We start from the raw sequence: 16,486 nt of genomic DNA on the forward strand, positions 1-16,486 counted from the left end.
GTATTGGTCTCACGGATGCTGTATACAGAGGTAAAATCACCCCCATACTGCTACTGACTTCTCCAGCTTATGCATTCAAGGATCGCATTAGCCCTTATTGCCACAGCATCTCTCTGAGTTGCTTGTCAACTATGACCTCTAATTCCTTTTCACAGTCACTGCTTTCCAGGATACCATCCCCCATTCTGCAGGTATGGCCTGTATTCCTTGTTCCTAGGTAAAAAGCTCTGCACTTGGGTAAATTAAAACATATTTTGTTTGAACAGGCCCAAGTTACCAAGCTGTCCAGATCTCTCTTTCTGACTTCCCTGACCTCACTGAAATTTACTACTCCACCAATCTTTGTGTTACTTGCACATTTGATGAGCAGTGATTGATGAAAATGTTGAACAAGGCCTAGTACCAGTCCCTGTGGAACTCCATTATAAGCCCCACTGAATGATGATTCCGTATTGACAACTATGTTTTGAGATGTTTCAGAGTAACAGCCGTGTTAGTCTGTATTCGCAAAAAGAAAAGGAGTACTTGTGGCACCTTAGAGACTAACCAATTTATTAGAGCATAAGCTTTCATGAGCTACAGCTCACTTCATCAGATGCATATCGTGGAAACTGCAGCAGACTTTATATATACACAGAGAATATGAACCAATACCTCCTCCCACCCCACTGTCCTGCTGGTAATAGCTTATCTAAAGTGATCATCAGGTGGGCCATTTCCAGCACAAATCCAGGTTTTCTCACCCTCCACCCCCCCACACAAATTCACTCTCCTGCTGGTGATAGCCCATCCAAAGTGACAACTCTTTACACAATGTGCATGACAATCAAGTTGGGCTATTTCCTGCACAAATCCAGGTTTTCTCACATCCCCCCCACCCCCATACACACACAAACTCACTCTCCTGCTTGTAATAGCTCATCCAAACTGACCACTCTTCAAGTTTAAATCCAAGTTAAACGAGAACATCTGGGGGGGGAGGGGATCTGTCAGTTAGCCATTTCTTAATCTATTTAATATATGCTTTCTTGATATTGTATAGCGCTAATTTTGTAATCAGAATGTTATTTGGTACTAAGTCAAAGGCCTCACAAGAGTTTAGGAATATAACATCTATGCAATTACCTCTATCAACCTAGCTTGTAATTTCATCAAAGAATGAAATCCAGTTTATTTGACAAGACCTATTTTTCAATAAAACCATGTTGGCTGGCATTATTTCTATTCCTATCCTTTAATTCTTTATCAATTGAATCTCATATCAGGTTTTCCATTATTTTGCCTGGGATTGGTGTCAGGCTAACTGGTTTATATCCGTGTCATCCCACTTGGCCTTTTTGAATATATTAACACTCTTACAGCCTTCTGGAATTTCCTCACTATTCCAAGATTTATTAAACATTAATACCAGTGGGCCAGAGATCTCCTCAGTCAATTCTGTTGGTACTCTTGGGTATGAGTTATTCAGGTTTGGAGACTTTAAAAAGTTTATCCCTAGTAGATTATGTTTAACATTCTCCTTAGCTTCTAGTGGACTGGAAAGTACTTGTTCATCCTCATGTGATGTAAGTACATCATCCTTCTTTCCAAATACAGAACAGAAATATTTACTGAACACTTCTGCTTTTTCCCCTGCATCATTAATAGTTTTACAATCTCCATCTAGTAAGGGTCTATTTTATTGCCATGATTTCTTTTGTTCCTAAAACATTTTACAATCTCCTTGTTCTTAGCCCTGCCAGCCATAGACTTTTCTCTATTGTCTTTAGGTTTCCTAATCAATTTTCTACACTTCATAACTTCTAATCTATATTGATTGCCATTTCCTCTTCTCTTCTATTGGTTATATATTGCTTTTTTATTTCCATTTGCTGCTTTCCTGAATTGGGGCCAGTGGACCTAATCCTGCAAGCCTCTACTTGTGTAACTCTGACACAATGGAGCTTCAGTGTGCAGTCTGCTTTTGAGCCCCGGATTGAGCCTAACATATGAAAAATATATGCTTTTGCAGTAGCCATATAAAACAGTGATGTTCCTCTAAAGATTCGTTCAGCATCTCTGTATGTTAAATACATAAAACTCTTGATTCCACCATATAAAAGTTTATAGAAGGAATTTCTGAAACTCACATTTAACATTGGGATAATTGTTATTTAAAGAATATAGTTTCCAGATGCCACAAATTTACATTATGGCACACATTTTAGTTGTATGTGTAAATAAAACACAGGCACATACTAAATCAAACCATTAGTTGCTGTAGTTTGGTATCCTGTCTCTTGACACTGGCCCATTACCAGATGGAAGGGGCAAGGTGCTCTTTCATGGAATAATCTGGGCATAAGGGAAATTTCTAACTTTATTATTAACCACAGTTAGTGGTTGGTATATGCCCTGAAGCAAAGGGCTAATATTCTGTCTAATGTAACTGTAATGTAGATACTCTTATTATTCATATAAATGTATGATCCTTTTGGAGTCCTACTGTGTTCTTGGCCACTGATATCTTATAGCAGTGAATACCTTTTATAAAAAATACTTTCTTTTATCAATTTTAACTTCATTTCCTGTTAGTTTAATTGACCATCATCTTGTTCTAATGTTAAGAGAGAAGAAATATGGGAGTGCCTGGTTTACCTTTTCTGTATCAGTCACTGTGTTTTATATTGAAGTCGATAGAGGTACATTAAATTATGACAGCATAGAACTTGCTCCAGAATGTTGAACTCATCCCTGTTTCCAATTCAGTCCTGTTCAGTGTCAGTGATGAGAATGACTAGCCAGAGTTCAAAAGGAAATGCTTCATTTCTCTTTTAGCCCTAGCACTTCATTCAACAATAATTTAAAATCATCTGGACTGCTTTGAGCTTTACTTCAAAATGTAGATTGGGAGCATCTAAACAGCATCTAACTTTAGTTTTAAGTAGAAGTTCAAATATAAAGCAGGCTGTCTCTTCTGTGGTATTTATTTTAAAAATACGTGAGATGGGAGTGTTAGTATAATTTATACTTTGGTGAGAGATGATATTCAAATATATAGGACTGCATTATGAGATCTTAGTGAGTCTGAAAGAAATCAGGTTATCTATAATTCTTATGAGGGATTTACTTGACTCCTGCACAGCAGTTCAAACAGGGCCTACTAGCCAGTGATGTAGCTGGGGATATGGGAATCAAAGTGATAATTTGTTGCACTTTGTTTGGCAGTGTCTTAATATTAGCAGTCTTTGTTCACATGTTCATATCCATTTATAAATGCTATGTAGTACAGAATCATAAATTACTGTTGGGTGAAATTTATATTTTGTTTATACTTCCTCAATCCATGAGGCTACAAATGGACCACAACTGCCCTTTGGTCCCACTCATAAAAAGTGGAGTGTTGATATAGCAGAAGTTGCTTCATATGAACATTTTATTTAGAAGCTTAATGACAGAACTGAGGATTATGGCAAAAATGTATCTCTGACCTAATGGAAAGCACACATGGGCCAAATACATCCTAATTTAGCACCATTGAAGACAAATATTTGTATTAATCAACCTTACTGGAGTTGCACTAGGAATAAATTTGATCAGTTGTGTTTATCAAAGGCATCTAAGATGTGTTTGATTTGAAAATCCTTTTCCTTTAAAGGACACCAATAAGTTAACTAGGGAGTATGTATGCAAAGTGCCAAAATGACTTGCTTATTTCCATAAGCTAACCTATAATTGGGTTCCTGCAGCCTTCCTGCTTCACATATGGTACTTATGAGTCAATTAAAGTGCCCTAACAAGCAATTACTGGTTTATTGTTTAATTTATTTTAGCGGCTCATGCTGTTCTGCTCGAAAGTTGCATATATATAAGTCAGCATGTAGCACAAATCATATTGTTGCCTTTGACTGAAGTGCTGAAAACAAGGCCTTGGAAGATCAAATAAATCAACTCATGTTTTTGATGACAATTCAAATAAAATTAAAGAAAAAGTCATGTATTTGTGGTATGACATGCACTGACAGTGGCTTTTGAAAATATGAAGCAGTGAATGAAAATGAGTTATCTACTACGATTGTGTGAATTCCAGTAGACTCCGCTTAAATCAAAGCACTTGGACAAAATCTGATTTCTAGATACAAATGGAGTTTACTGGGACCAGTTTTTCAGAAGTGACCTTTCATTTTGCATTCCCAAAATACTGAGAGTGCCTTTTGCATGCTCCCATTACTTCACTCACCTTGTCCCACAAGTTGTCAAGTTTCCTCCCCCATTCTGAACTCTAGGGTACAGATGTGGGGACCTGCATGAAAACCTCCTACGCTTACTTTTACCAGCTTAGGTTAAAACTTCCCCAAGGTACAAATTAATTTTATCTTTTGTCCTTGGAATAACCACTGCCACCACCAAACTCTAACTGGGTTTACTGGGAAACGTAGTTTGGACACGTCTTTCCCCCCAAAATCCTCCCAACCCTTGCACCCCACTTCCTGGGAAAGGTTTGGTAAAAATCCTCACCAATTTGCATAGGTGACCACAGACCCAAACCCTTGGATCTGAGAACAATGAAAAAGCATTCAGTTTTCTTACAAGAAGACTTTTAATAGAAATAGAAGTAAATAGGAGTAAAGGACTCACTCCTGTAAAATCAGGATGGTAGGTACCTTACATGGTAATTAGATTCAAAACATAGAGAATCCCTCTAGGCAAAACCTTAAGTTACAAAAAAGACACACAGACAGAAATAGTCATTCTATTCAGCACAATTCTTTTCTCAGCCATTTAAAGAAATCATAATCTAACGCATACCTAGCTAGATTACTTACTAAAAGTTCTAAGACTCCATTCCTGTTTGATCCCCAGCAAAGCAGCATACCAACAGACACATACCCTTTGTTTCTCTCCCTCCTCCCAGCTTTTGAAAGTATCTTGTCTCCTCATTAATGACAGGTTTCAGAGTAACAGCCGTGTTAGTCTGTATTCGCAAAAAGAAAAGGAGTACTTGTGGCACCTTAGAGACTAACCAATTTATTTGAGCATGAGCTTTCGTGAGCTACAGCTCACTTCATCGGATGCATACTGTGGAAACTGCAGAAGACATTATATACACAGAGACCATGAAACAATACCTCCTCCCACCCCACTCTCCTGCTGGTAATAGCTTATCTAAAGTGATCATCAAGTTGGGCCATTTCCAGCACAAATCCAGGTTTTCTCACCCTCCGCGCCCCCACACAAACTCACTCTCCTGCTGGTGATAGCCCATCCAAAGTGACCACTCTCTTTAAAATGTATATGATAATCAAGGTGGGCCATTTCCAGCACAAATCCAGGTTCTTCTGTAGTTTCCACAGTATGCATCCGATGAAGTGAGCTGTAGCTCACGAAAGCTCATGCTCAAATAAATTGGTTAGTCTCTAAGGTGCCACAAGTACTCCTTTTCTTTTTGTCTCCTCATTGGTCATTTTGGTCAGGTGCCAGCGAGGTTCCTTTAGCTTCTTAACCCTTTACAGGTGAGAGGATTTTTCCTCTGGCCAGGAGGGATTTTAAAGGAGTTTACCCTTCCCTTTACATTTATGACACAGATAGAGAACTGTAAGGCTACTGAGTCTGTGCATGCCAGCTTAGTATCTGCATGATCAGCATTGATACGTACAAATTTCAGGAATGTTTTTAAGTTAGCTGAAGATTTGGCCTTTAAGGGTGGTATTTAAACATTATTTAAACTGGATAAATAAAAACTGTCTGGGAGTCTGTAAAGGGGGAAGGAAGTTACAGAAGGGTAGGGAAGTGTTCATCCACATATAATTTATTGGGTGGTCTAAATAATACCATCCAAAAATTATACTTGGATGGACACTTCCCTTCCCTTCTGCAACTTCCTTCCGCCCCTTACGAATTTCCAGACAGTCTTTGTCTTTCCACCATAGAACCCCTCCTGAACAGTTCTCTTTCCATGATGTGTAAACAGAAAGGTGCCTAAAGCACAGAAAGGGAGCAGAGTCCACATCCTAAATTGTTAGACTGTATCATCCCATTCTTCTTTTAATCTTTTACTTGCTCCCCATTGCCTTGAGTATCAGTTTAAAATGTCTTGATCTAGCTTTATTCACCATGTTTGATCTGCATTTGGAAGTTTTTTTTACCTTAGAGGACTTCAATAACTTAACTAGGAAATATGTTTGCAATGTGCAAAAATGAGTTGCATATTTCCATAAGTTACCTTATAATGGGATTCAGGATGCAGCCATGCTGACTTTGTTTCCTATTGTTTTCTTCACTCTGCAAATAACATCAGCCTTGACACTCTATTCCTTTTCTTTTGTCTCTCACTCCTCCATGGCCAATTTCTAAGCTATCTCCTATGGATGGGCCCCCTTGTTTGTTCCCTTTCACTTCTTGTCTCCAGGTTTTTTCTGTTCTGCTCCCTATGCATGGAATGACATCACTCTTCTTGTGCTCAAAGTCTCCCTGTCTCCTTCTCCAAGTCTCTGTTAAAACCCCACATTTTTCATGCAGCTTTCTCTTGTGCTATGTACTCCTCCTCTCCTGTGCCATTTGTTTCTCTTTAAAATATTATCACTTATTAGATAGGCATGCTGTATAATATGATTTGCATTATTATTTATTTTACTACCTTATTTTCCTTTGCCCACACTTTACCTTTATCATCAACTTTTCTGAGCTCCATGTTCTATGTCTAATATAGGCCCTGATCCCACGCACACTTAGATACATGCTTAAAGTTAAGCGTGTGAATGGTCACATGTAGCTCAGTGGACTAATCAAGTACTTAAAATTAAGCGTATGTGTACATGTTTGTAGGATCAGGGAGTTAAACTACAAGAGCTTTGGGACATAGAATATCTATTTTAAAATCTGTCTCTATTTGAAAATCACTTCAGTGTTAATATCATTAATTGTGACTTTTTGTCATACAATAATAAATATTGCTGCATGTCTTTCGATTATGCAATTGTAAATGCTGGAGTATAGTTCCTGTAGCATAGCATATTTTTCATCTCTTGGAGACGCTAGCAGTCATAACACATCTAAAGAGAAGTTTTATATATTTACTTTGCCTCAATTATACTTAAGATGGGACAGTATGGCAACTTTATATAAGTAATTTTTAGTGTCCTTGATGAAGATAATGAGGCTGTACAAACCTTAGGCATCAAAGTCTATTACTTGTTTAACCTTCCCAGCAGAGGACAATTACCATGCCTTATCATAGAGGAAAGCAACCTCTGCCCGTTTGCTTTGACAATTCAGAATGGGAATCTCTCAGTATCATTTTTGACTGCTAGTACTGAGAGATGGTAAGGATCAAAAAGATTGAAAGTGAAAGGCAAGGATCAGCAATTTGGAGGTAGTTATTAATATGCTGATTTATTGTCACTTGAGTCTAAAGAGACTTCAGCAACTCTCGATTTTATATGCTCTTTAAAATATTGAATTTTCCTGAGAAATCTAATTACATTTTAATACATTATTTTCCTCAATTTATTGCCAAGTCACCTCCTACTCCCAGAAAATATTTGTATCTTTTAAAAAAACTACTGTAACTTCATTCTGGCATAGCTTTCCTATGTATCTTCAATGACTAGTTGATATAAGAAAACAGCTAATTACCTTTACTTTTCTCTGGTGCACTCAGCTATATAAGGTGATAGAAAAAAATAATTATGCATAGCCACTAAAGTGTGGATTAATTCGTAATCTCCATAAAATAATAGAGCAAATCTTTAAAATTAAGACGACATAAAACCTAAATTAAATAATGTTATCCATTACAGCTTTATGGCATCGTTTGTGGCTTTACATGATGTCAGAGCACTTGTCTTAACTAGGCTCCTGGGGCCAAATTGTGGTGTCTCTGGTCCTTAAAGAGAGATTATCTAGTATCTAGGCAAGGGTCTTCTGGGTTTTGCTCCTATTCTGCCCCTGACTGATTGCTTTAATCAAGTCACAACCTGTCCCAGCCTTGGTTAACTTATATGTAGTGTGTGTTTAGTAATCTCGAGAGTATTATGAGAATTAATTATTATTGAAGCTTTTAGATCCTATAATGAAAGACACTATACAAGTGCAAGCTGTTATGGTTTGTTGTGTTTGTCATCAATAGACTGAATCTCTGTCCTGGCCTCTTACACTGCCCCTGTAACTTAGTGTGTAGGCAGCACACAGACATTAATAAATGTATCTTCCCAAAACAACCGTGAAGTAGGGTTGTGTCATCGTCCTCATGGTGGCATTTAGAGATTGTGACTCTCCCAAGGTCACACAGGATTTGTATCCAGTTCTTCCGAGTCTGACTGCTGCATCATAACCACAAAACTGTCCTTCCTGTCACTGGATATTTCCATATGTTGATATATCAGCCATTCATGTCAGCTGTCTAGAAATTATTAGCATTTCAGAATCAGAATAATATTAACATTCATCTTCTAGACAGAGCAGTTGAGAAAAACATTTTTTAAAATGGCTATAAGTTTTCTTATTTAAAAAAAAATCATTTCCAGAAAAAGGTCACAGTCTATATAAAATAAGCTCTTAACACTGCTACCTTTAGAATGAAGTGGCAAGGCATATTGAGCCACATTCAACTCAATCCGACTAAATTGCTCTCAGTGAAGTTACACTGTGAATGAATTTGGCCCATTGTTTATGATTGGAGACTCAAAACAGTGTGCCTGATTTGAATTATAAAGCACAATATTTCCACAAGGAACAATTCATTTTACCTTTCTTTTTGTGTGAAATATCCTCCGTGACTCTTAAGTTGATAGCCAAGGGCTCAGATCATCCGTCTCTGATATCTACAGTTCTGGCAGCAGGGCCTCCATGAGGTTATGGAGTTTGGCTGCTACAGAGCTTTTCATCTTTTATTTGGCAGAGTTCAGACTTAGCCTTTAGCTACCCTTAGCCACCATTCCCAAACAACATCATTACATGAAGACGTCTCCCTCTTTGTGCTGGCTTAGATGATGTGACCTACACATGATTCACTAATGACTGAAACTTTTATATGCCAAGTGAATCTAGCAATATCCCCAGATGGCAGAGAACTATTTGGAGCTGACTGGTACTCACATAGCTAAAGGCCTTTAAATAGAATTGTGTCTTCAGATTCAGGCAGTCAGGACTCATCTAAGAGGCATTTCCAGGCTCTGCATTAAGCATTATCATTATAGTATTGTCAGACTTTAAGAACAAGGGGCTCAGATCATTCCCGAACATGGGAAACCCACATGAGGGACTGGAATTTCTGTGAGATTCCCCTTACAGAACTGCCACCTGATTGTTCCATGGGGGCTGAAGAATGAGGTTGGCCATTCCTTGCAGAACAGGATTCAGCCCCCATGTCTTGCAGATCTCTCAGATCTGTCCATGCAGTCACAATGTGCCTCCAAAATACCTCTTCTCACTAGCAGCACAACCCAAGGAGAGTGGATCTAAGGCATGGAAGAATTGCATGCAAAACTAAGTACAAAGTACAGCCCCAGTCTGAATTAAGTTTGCTGTTGATTCTTCATTGCTTTTCAGGGTAAAGAGGCATATGTGTGTGTGACGTTTTAAGTGAGCCATTTCCCACATCCCTAAGGCTCTCCATTCCACCTGAACTGGTGGAGACTTCATCATGAGGATTGTGGATTAGTACCACAGAGGTGGAATTCCCCACATCCACAGAAGCAGGGGCAGATGGATGAGGCCCTCTGAGTATGGATTCTAGAGAGACAACCTGCCCCAAGATGACCTAGCTGCATTCTTACCCTCACCTATCAGAAGCGCAGTTAAGGCATAACAGGAGAATGGGAACTCATACAGAAGCAGCAATGTGCAAAGACACACTTTTGCCTTTGCTCTAAGCATCACACTGTAGTCAAATGTCCAGGAAAGCTCAGAACTGCTTTAAGATTGAAGTAAAATAAAATGTAAAATTTCTTAAATAGCAGTGTAGTGTAAATTTGAATCTACAACAGTAAATCAGCATTAGCGATGCACTGGGGAACAGTAGGGGAAGAAGTGGCATTATAATGAAATCTTTAACTCTCTGACTCTCTACACAAGATCCCCAAAGAATGGGCTGAAAAATAATACCGTTGGACAGCAGACTGTCTCCTGAATTAGCAGACAATTTGAGGGCAACAGCCCTTTGTCTTTTAGCAGGTTTAAGAGCTGCAAACTGTTGAAGTTAGAGTTAACCCTGACATAAGATGCAATTTCTTAGCTGTGAGGGTAATTAAAGATTGGAACAGCTTCCCAGGGCAGGTGGTGGATTCACCATTGCTTGGCATCTTTAAAACAAGGTTAAATCTCTTGTTAAAAGATCCTCTTTAATCCAGCTTCTGGGAGAAATTCACCGGCCTGTGTATATGGCAGGTCAGGCTGGATGGTCATACTGGTTCCTTCGGGCCTTGGAATCTGATTCTCCCTCTTTATCCCCTTTCTCCATGGACGTGGGGAGAACAGGATCACGTGCATCACCCTCAACATGCTCATAACACTTGGAGCTCTGAATTAAGCCTGATTGTAATAAATCTCATGCTTCAGGACTTCAGCCTGCAGGGGACAGTGTGACAATCTCCCTAAGGGGAGAACAGGTTTAGACCCTCAGAATAAGCATTTAAACCAATTGTTTGCACACTGGGTTATTTGACTGTAAGAGCTATTGTGAAAACTTGTAATGCACTGAATTTAATAGTCATTATCTCTCTTTCACTCACATACACACAGTGTTTATGGTTATGAAGGTATATCTATGTATATAAAGAAAACTGTAATTGTCATGCGACTTCAGCTTCGCTTCACAACAGGGCAGTGAAGCAACTAGGTAGGGAGGGGCTACCTCCTCAACCAGACAAGACTTGTTTCAAGCACCTTGCCATTGTCCAGCCCAGGAAGGAACAATGAGGAACTGTCAAAGCAAAGGGGGAAAAGCTTGAAACTGAAAAGAAAACCTCAGTCTTTGGAAACAAAGAGAGGAAGGAATTTTCCCTACTTTGAATAACTACAGTGATAAGGAAAACAAAACTGCACACCCTTTTAAAATGGAAAGGGTTTGAACTGAAGAGCATTCAGAACTGGGGGACAATCATGAGGCAGGAGGCTGTCCATGAATGCTGGATCCCTCCTATAGCTAGGGGTATGGTGGGAAACTCTTTTAAGGCAGTAGGGTAACTCTTATTATTCCTTTTCTAATTAGAAATTCCTTTTCTAATATGAAAGGATAAAGGCTGAGATTGCACCTTTGTTTCTTTCCTGAAAAACTTGTGTATGTTTGCTTCCCCTTTATTATTTCATATTAGAATCTGTGGTTTTCCTATGAAATCCATTTTTTGTTTATTTTCATTCCAAGCAGGTCTGTGGTGTTCAAACTGTGTGGAGTTTGTATGCCAAAATGAGCTGATGAGTAGGGGGCTGGTTTCACATCTTGGGTGGGGGAATGGTGGTGACTAACCAAAATGGTGTCCAAGAGGCTGATAATTAAGAACTCAGGGAGGAAATATTTGGGGAGACTCGGGACTGGAAGGGCTGTTGGTATTACCCTGCAAAGAGTAAATGGGCTGGTGGAAAGCAGGGTGCGAGTTTATGATTGTGTGCTGCCTACTAGCATCAGGGATCTGAACCATGGCTGCACAGCACAAGGGCCCCCCAGCTTACAGGGAAGGCAGTGACAGAACCCCGACTGGTCTGGGTGAACCCCAAAATGTCAGTCAGAAAGGAACGTTTTTCCCCTAATGCATAATTGGCTAGATGTATTCTGTTTTTTTTCCCCTGCCTTGCTCTGAAGCATCAGAGATTCACCACAATTGGAGACTGGGCAGGGTAGATCAGGGCTCTGAGGTAGTACAGAAAATCCTCTTCAGGTGCCAGTCTGGTGCATCTTGCTCTCATGCTCAGGGTCACACTGATTTGGGGTTGAGAATGATTCCACCCACTCCCAGATCGGTGAGGACCTTTGGGGGTTTTCACTTTCCCCTGGAGCATGGAGTGTGGTTCACTAGATAGGGTCATTTGGGCACCCTGTCAATTCCCTGCCATTGTAAGGGCTCTGGACGTTGGTGACGCTTTGGTCTCTCCTGTTCTGTGCCTGTAGAATATGGTTGAATCTCCTGAGGACTGAAATGCTTAAGTGCAAGTAAAGTCTTTGAGCTTGATATAGGGATATTAAGGAGAAATTTAACAGCCTGTTGTGTATAGGAGGTTACACTAGGTGATCTAATGGTCCCTTCTGACCTTAAACTCTATGAAACTGTGAAATTGACTGTAAGATAAGTAGTCATTCTTTATGAGTACAAACAAGCATTTGCCTTTTCAAATGCTGTCATGTACAACCAAAGGGTTATATTCTAATTTCTGAAGCAAGATGGACATCATGAATTATCTCACATTTCTGTTATGGGTTGTCCAGCTGTAGCAGTAAATAGTTTTTGGATGGTCCTATGCATATAATTGGCTGGAATGTTGCCCACAAAGTGTAAAACAATTGACTCTTTGAGAATATTGAACTTTCAGAATCTGATTTACATCATAAGCTTTTAAAAGAAAGGATATGTTTTTTACCATGTCTGTGAAGCACCTAGCACACTGTTGAATGCACTATGAATAATAACTAAATATAACTTTTTTATATTATTGGTATAGAACAGCAAATCTTGCATATATAGGTAGCTGGTTTGTTAGAATGCAGAAACCAAATGTATACAGCATTAACAAAGAGGTTTTTTTTCTTTGTAGCTGTTGTGTGCCTCTCAGATAATAACCATGCTGCAGATGTCACTGAATGCATGAGGTGGACAGAACCTATGCCTTCCCTAGTACAGGAGTGTCTAATTCCCTGCAAAGATGATTGCACATTCACCCCTTGGTCTAAATTTACAGCATGCTCTTCAGATTGTGAATCAACAAAAAGTAGAAGAAGATCACTCACAGGTACAATCAATCTTTTATGTTATGATTTATGGACAAGACATTTGAATTATCTTTTTCGATGTTGCTGGGTTGACTTTGAACTTTTGTCAGATTTCAGATAGAATATTGTTTATCTTTGACCAAATATGTGTCCATTTGTATATATAAAGGGCTCATGAATGTGTGAAAGCAGTGCAGGAGTTGACCCAAACTAGTTCAACATGGGCTGCAGATGGATCAAAAGTGATACTTACTGTGACATGCTCAGGACACCAGAACTCAGAGCCCAACTGTGTTACCATTTTGCCTTAGCAAGAGTGAAAGCTTTGCTGCTGCTAAGATGTGTGTCAGTTCCCTGACACACCAGCCCATCTACCTTGCCCACAAACTCTTCAAGACTCTGTCAGTTTGAACCTTGCCCTGCAAATAACAAGGAGTGGAACCCCAGTTCCTGAGTTCCCCAGAGACATCTCCCTGCCGTGTCCAGTCCTTTTCACTGGACATTCTCAGAAATTATAAATCTTGCTGCTTCCAAAGAGATGGCGCACACATCAGCCTTTGAGGTTAGCTGACGACTTACACTTAATTTTAATGCACAGCACTGAGGTGGTTTTGTAATAAAACAAGAATAAGTTTACTAACAAAGAAAAGAGATTTAAGTGATACTAAGCAAGAATGAGACAGATGTCATTACAAATAACAAAAAACAAAACAAAACATGTTTTCTAGTGACTAAAACTTAATTTTAGTAAGTTTCAATCTTTGCCTAAACAATTTTCTTTCTTACATCAAGTTAGCAGCATCCCTAGCCCTCCATAATAGGGGATCCAACTTTCACAGGCTCAAAGAGCACTATACCCTATGTCACCACAGTGATGGATAACTAAAAGGTCTTCTTGCTCCTCTTATGATACTCAAAGACCACTTCTCAGCCTCAAGAGCCAGGAAGGCTTCCTGGGGTGCAGATTCTGTCCTCCGGCATGATTGTTAAATGGTCATCTACCCCATTTGTTTATCTTTATGGCTTTGTTTACCTTGTATGTAAATGTACTTTAATTGTCCTCTACCTAGCCAAGCAGGTCAGTCAGGTAAATGCACATTTCTTTGTCTTTGGCAGACCGGGTTCTTCTTCTAGTGCTCATCCCTATGTGTATTCTATATGTGGGAATGCATGCGCACCATACCCCTGAGTCCAGAGATTCTTAACAGGCAGTGTCCATTGGCCTGCACATGTGCAATTGCTCTCCTCATGCTCCAGGCCAAGGGCATAAGAGGCAGTGCAAGCTGACAACTCTTCAGTTTCTTCTTACCACTGCATGGCCTGAGTTGGAGTCCTCAGCATCCACAGATTTTTCCAGCTTCTTTTTTATAGCCTGTAACTAGATATTGACAATCGTTTTTATATTAGCATAGAGTTTTTATAGTATAGCTTGTTTTTCCGCTTGCTGGGGGAGTCCCTTCCTGAAGTCTAGGACTATGCCCGGGGTCCTGGGGTTCAAGAATTGCTTCTCTTGCTCCTTCTCTGTGAGTGACGACCACCAATGCTACCTCTACTGTTTGGGTGAGATGCATATCTCTGCAAAGTGGAGCATTTGCCACTTGTATTCCCCCGTGAACATGCAAAAGTCATGAGCTTCAGGTGAAGAAACAGGTTATGGAGAAGGCTATGAGTTATCACTCAGATCTAGTCAGGGAAACCCCCTCTGTACATTGATGCCAACTAACAAGCAGCGCCCCTCCGAGCATGAACTTGGGAATGGAGCCTAGAGCTGGGTAAGCCCAAGCACTCATGATCCAGGGCTTCACATGAGAGTAAGGAGCACTGTCCTGGTTACAAGGACAGATTCCTGTCCAAGTCTGTTCCTAAGAGAAGAGATCCCTCCCCAACCCTGTCAAGGTCGGGTCAGCCTTTGTATGCAGATCCTAAGGGCTCAGGACTGCTTAAGGGAGGGGAGGAGATTAAAGTGCAAAAGAAAAAGAATAAGTCAATTTTGTTGGTGGCTTCAATCCTAAACATAAAGATCGGCATCCACCAGCTCCATCTAAGAGCAGTGGACCTGAATCTTGGATGGTACTGATCCATCCTTTGAAGGACTGGTCACCCACAACATTTTGCGATGCATCAGAACTGTTGAGCCTAATCGCTGGAACACCCCAAACACCAGGATGTATGGATACTTATGTCTTGCCAGAGGATATTCATAGATTCATAGATATTAAGGTCAGAAGGGACCATTATGATCATCTAGTCTGACCTCCTGGACAATGTAGGCCACAGTACTTCACCCACTCACTCCTGCAATAAACCTCTCACCTATGTCTGAGCTATTGAAGTCCTCAAATCACGGTTTAAAGACTTCAAGGTGCAGAGAATCCTCCAACAAGTGACCCGTGCCCCATGCTACAGAGGAAGGCGAAAAACCCCCAGATACCCCCAGGATATCTTCTCTCTTATCCACAGTCCCCTATCCTCTTGGGCCCAGTTCTCCTGAGGGACATTTCTGCATTGGATGACAAAACTACTTCAGTAACACTGGAACCATCTCCACTCCAGTGCTCAGGCAGGAGTGTTCACCCTCTGGTACCATCATCCCCACCAGTGGAACGAGAGCAGTTCTTCAACCTGGACGAGTCAGGTGCTGAGGCCAGTCCTTCATCCCCTCGAAGGGAGATGAGTCCTGATAGGCACTCAGGGAGAGCCGGATGCCCTCCTCCCAGATATGAATTTCCCAGGGACCTCTAGTACTTGATGCCATGGGGTCCCCCTCATCTGGTTGACCCCTCATAGTTGCCCTACTGGGACCTGTGGAACCATATGGCAGATGTCTTGGATCCATCAATGAGTTCTACCACACTTCTGCCACTCTGCATCCACTGGATCCATCATTATGAGGAGGAAATTGATCCAGATCCACAGGTACTGACAGGGATCTCATCCTCATCTCCAGAAGAAACTATCAGTCTGTTCTCACCATCTCCACTAGACAACTGCAGCAGCTCTTGGTACTGCCTCTTGAGGATAGCAAATGACCTTCAGATCCCACTGGAGAAGGTCCAGAATTCCTATCACTATCTCCTTGACATTCTGTAACCTACAGGTCCAATGACATTCTGTAACCTACAGGTCCAAGCAAGGGGGCACTCCTGGTAAAACAGGGCATCATGAAGCCAGCCAGAGTGATCTGGCATATCTCAGCCTACTGCTCTCCCACGCCTAAAAGAGCTGAGAGATGCTATTTTGTTCCAACCAAAGGAGCTGAGTTCCTTTTCACCCATCCAGTGCCCAACTTCTAGTGAAGCAGGCAGTCATGGAGGGAGCAAGTCACAACATCCTAAGATCACCCCAGCTTTCAGGGGCTCCAAGAGGTTGGACCTTTTGGGAAGAAAGGTGTTCTCCTCTATGAGCCTACAGTTCTGTATCACAAACTTGAGGACAGAGCCCAATTTCAATCCTTCATTGAAGAAGGCAGACTAGTAGCAAAAACATCCCTACAGCTACCGTGGTTGCAGTGGACATGGTACTTAGAGGGTTAGCCACTGGTATAGTGGTGAGGATTCCACAAGGAAGTGCAGAACACCATAAAGAACT

At 40.6% G+C, this 16,486-nt stretch overlaps 1 protein-coding gene across 2 annotated transcripts in view; it reads left to right on the forward strand.

Annotated features, from left to right (window-relative positions):
* Positions 1 to 16,486, forward strand: part of THSD7B (thrombospondin type 1 domain containing 7B) — a 517,186-nt gene that overhangs the window by 356,495 nt on the left and 144,205 nt on the right. For both annotated transcript variants that reach the window (XM_073305365.1, XM_073305366.1), the window contains exon 13: positions 12,724 to 12,918. In XM_073305365.1, coding sequence (XP_073161466.1) covers positions 12,724 to 12,918 — 195 coding nt within the window. The remainder of the gene's footprint in view (positions 1 to 12,723; positions 12,919 to 16,486) is intronic.

This window comes from Lepidochelys kempii, chromosome 11, assembly GCF_965140265.1.
Source record: "Lepidochelys kempii isolate rLepKem1 chromosome 11, rLepKem1.hap2, whole genome shotgun sequence".
NCBI classification, from domain to species: Eukaryota; Metazoa; Chordata; order Testudines; family Cheloniidae; genus Lepidochelys; species Lepidochelys kempii.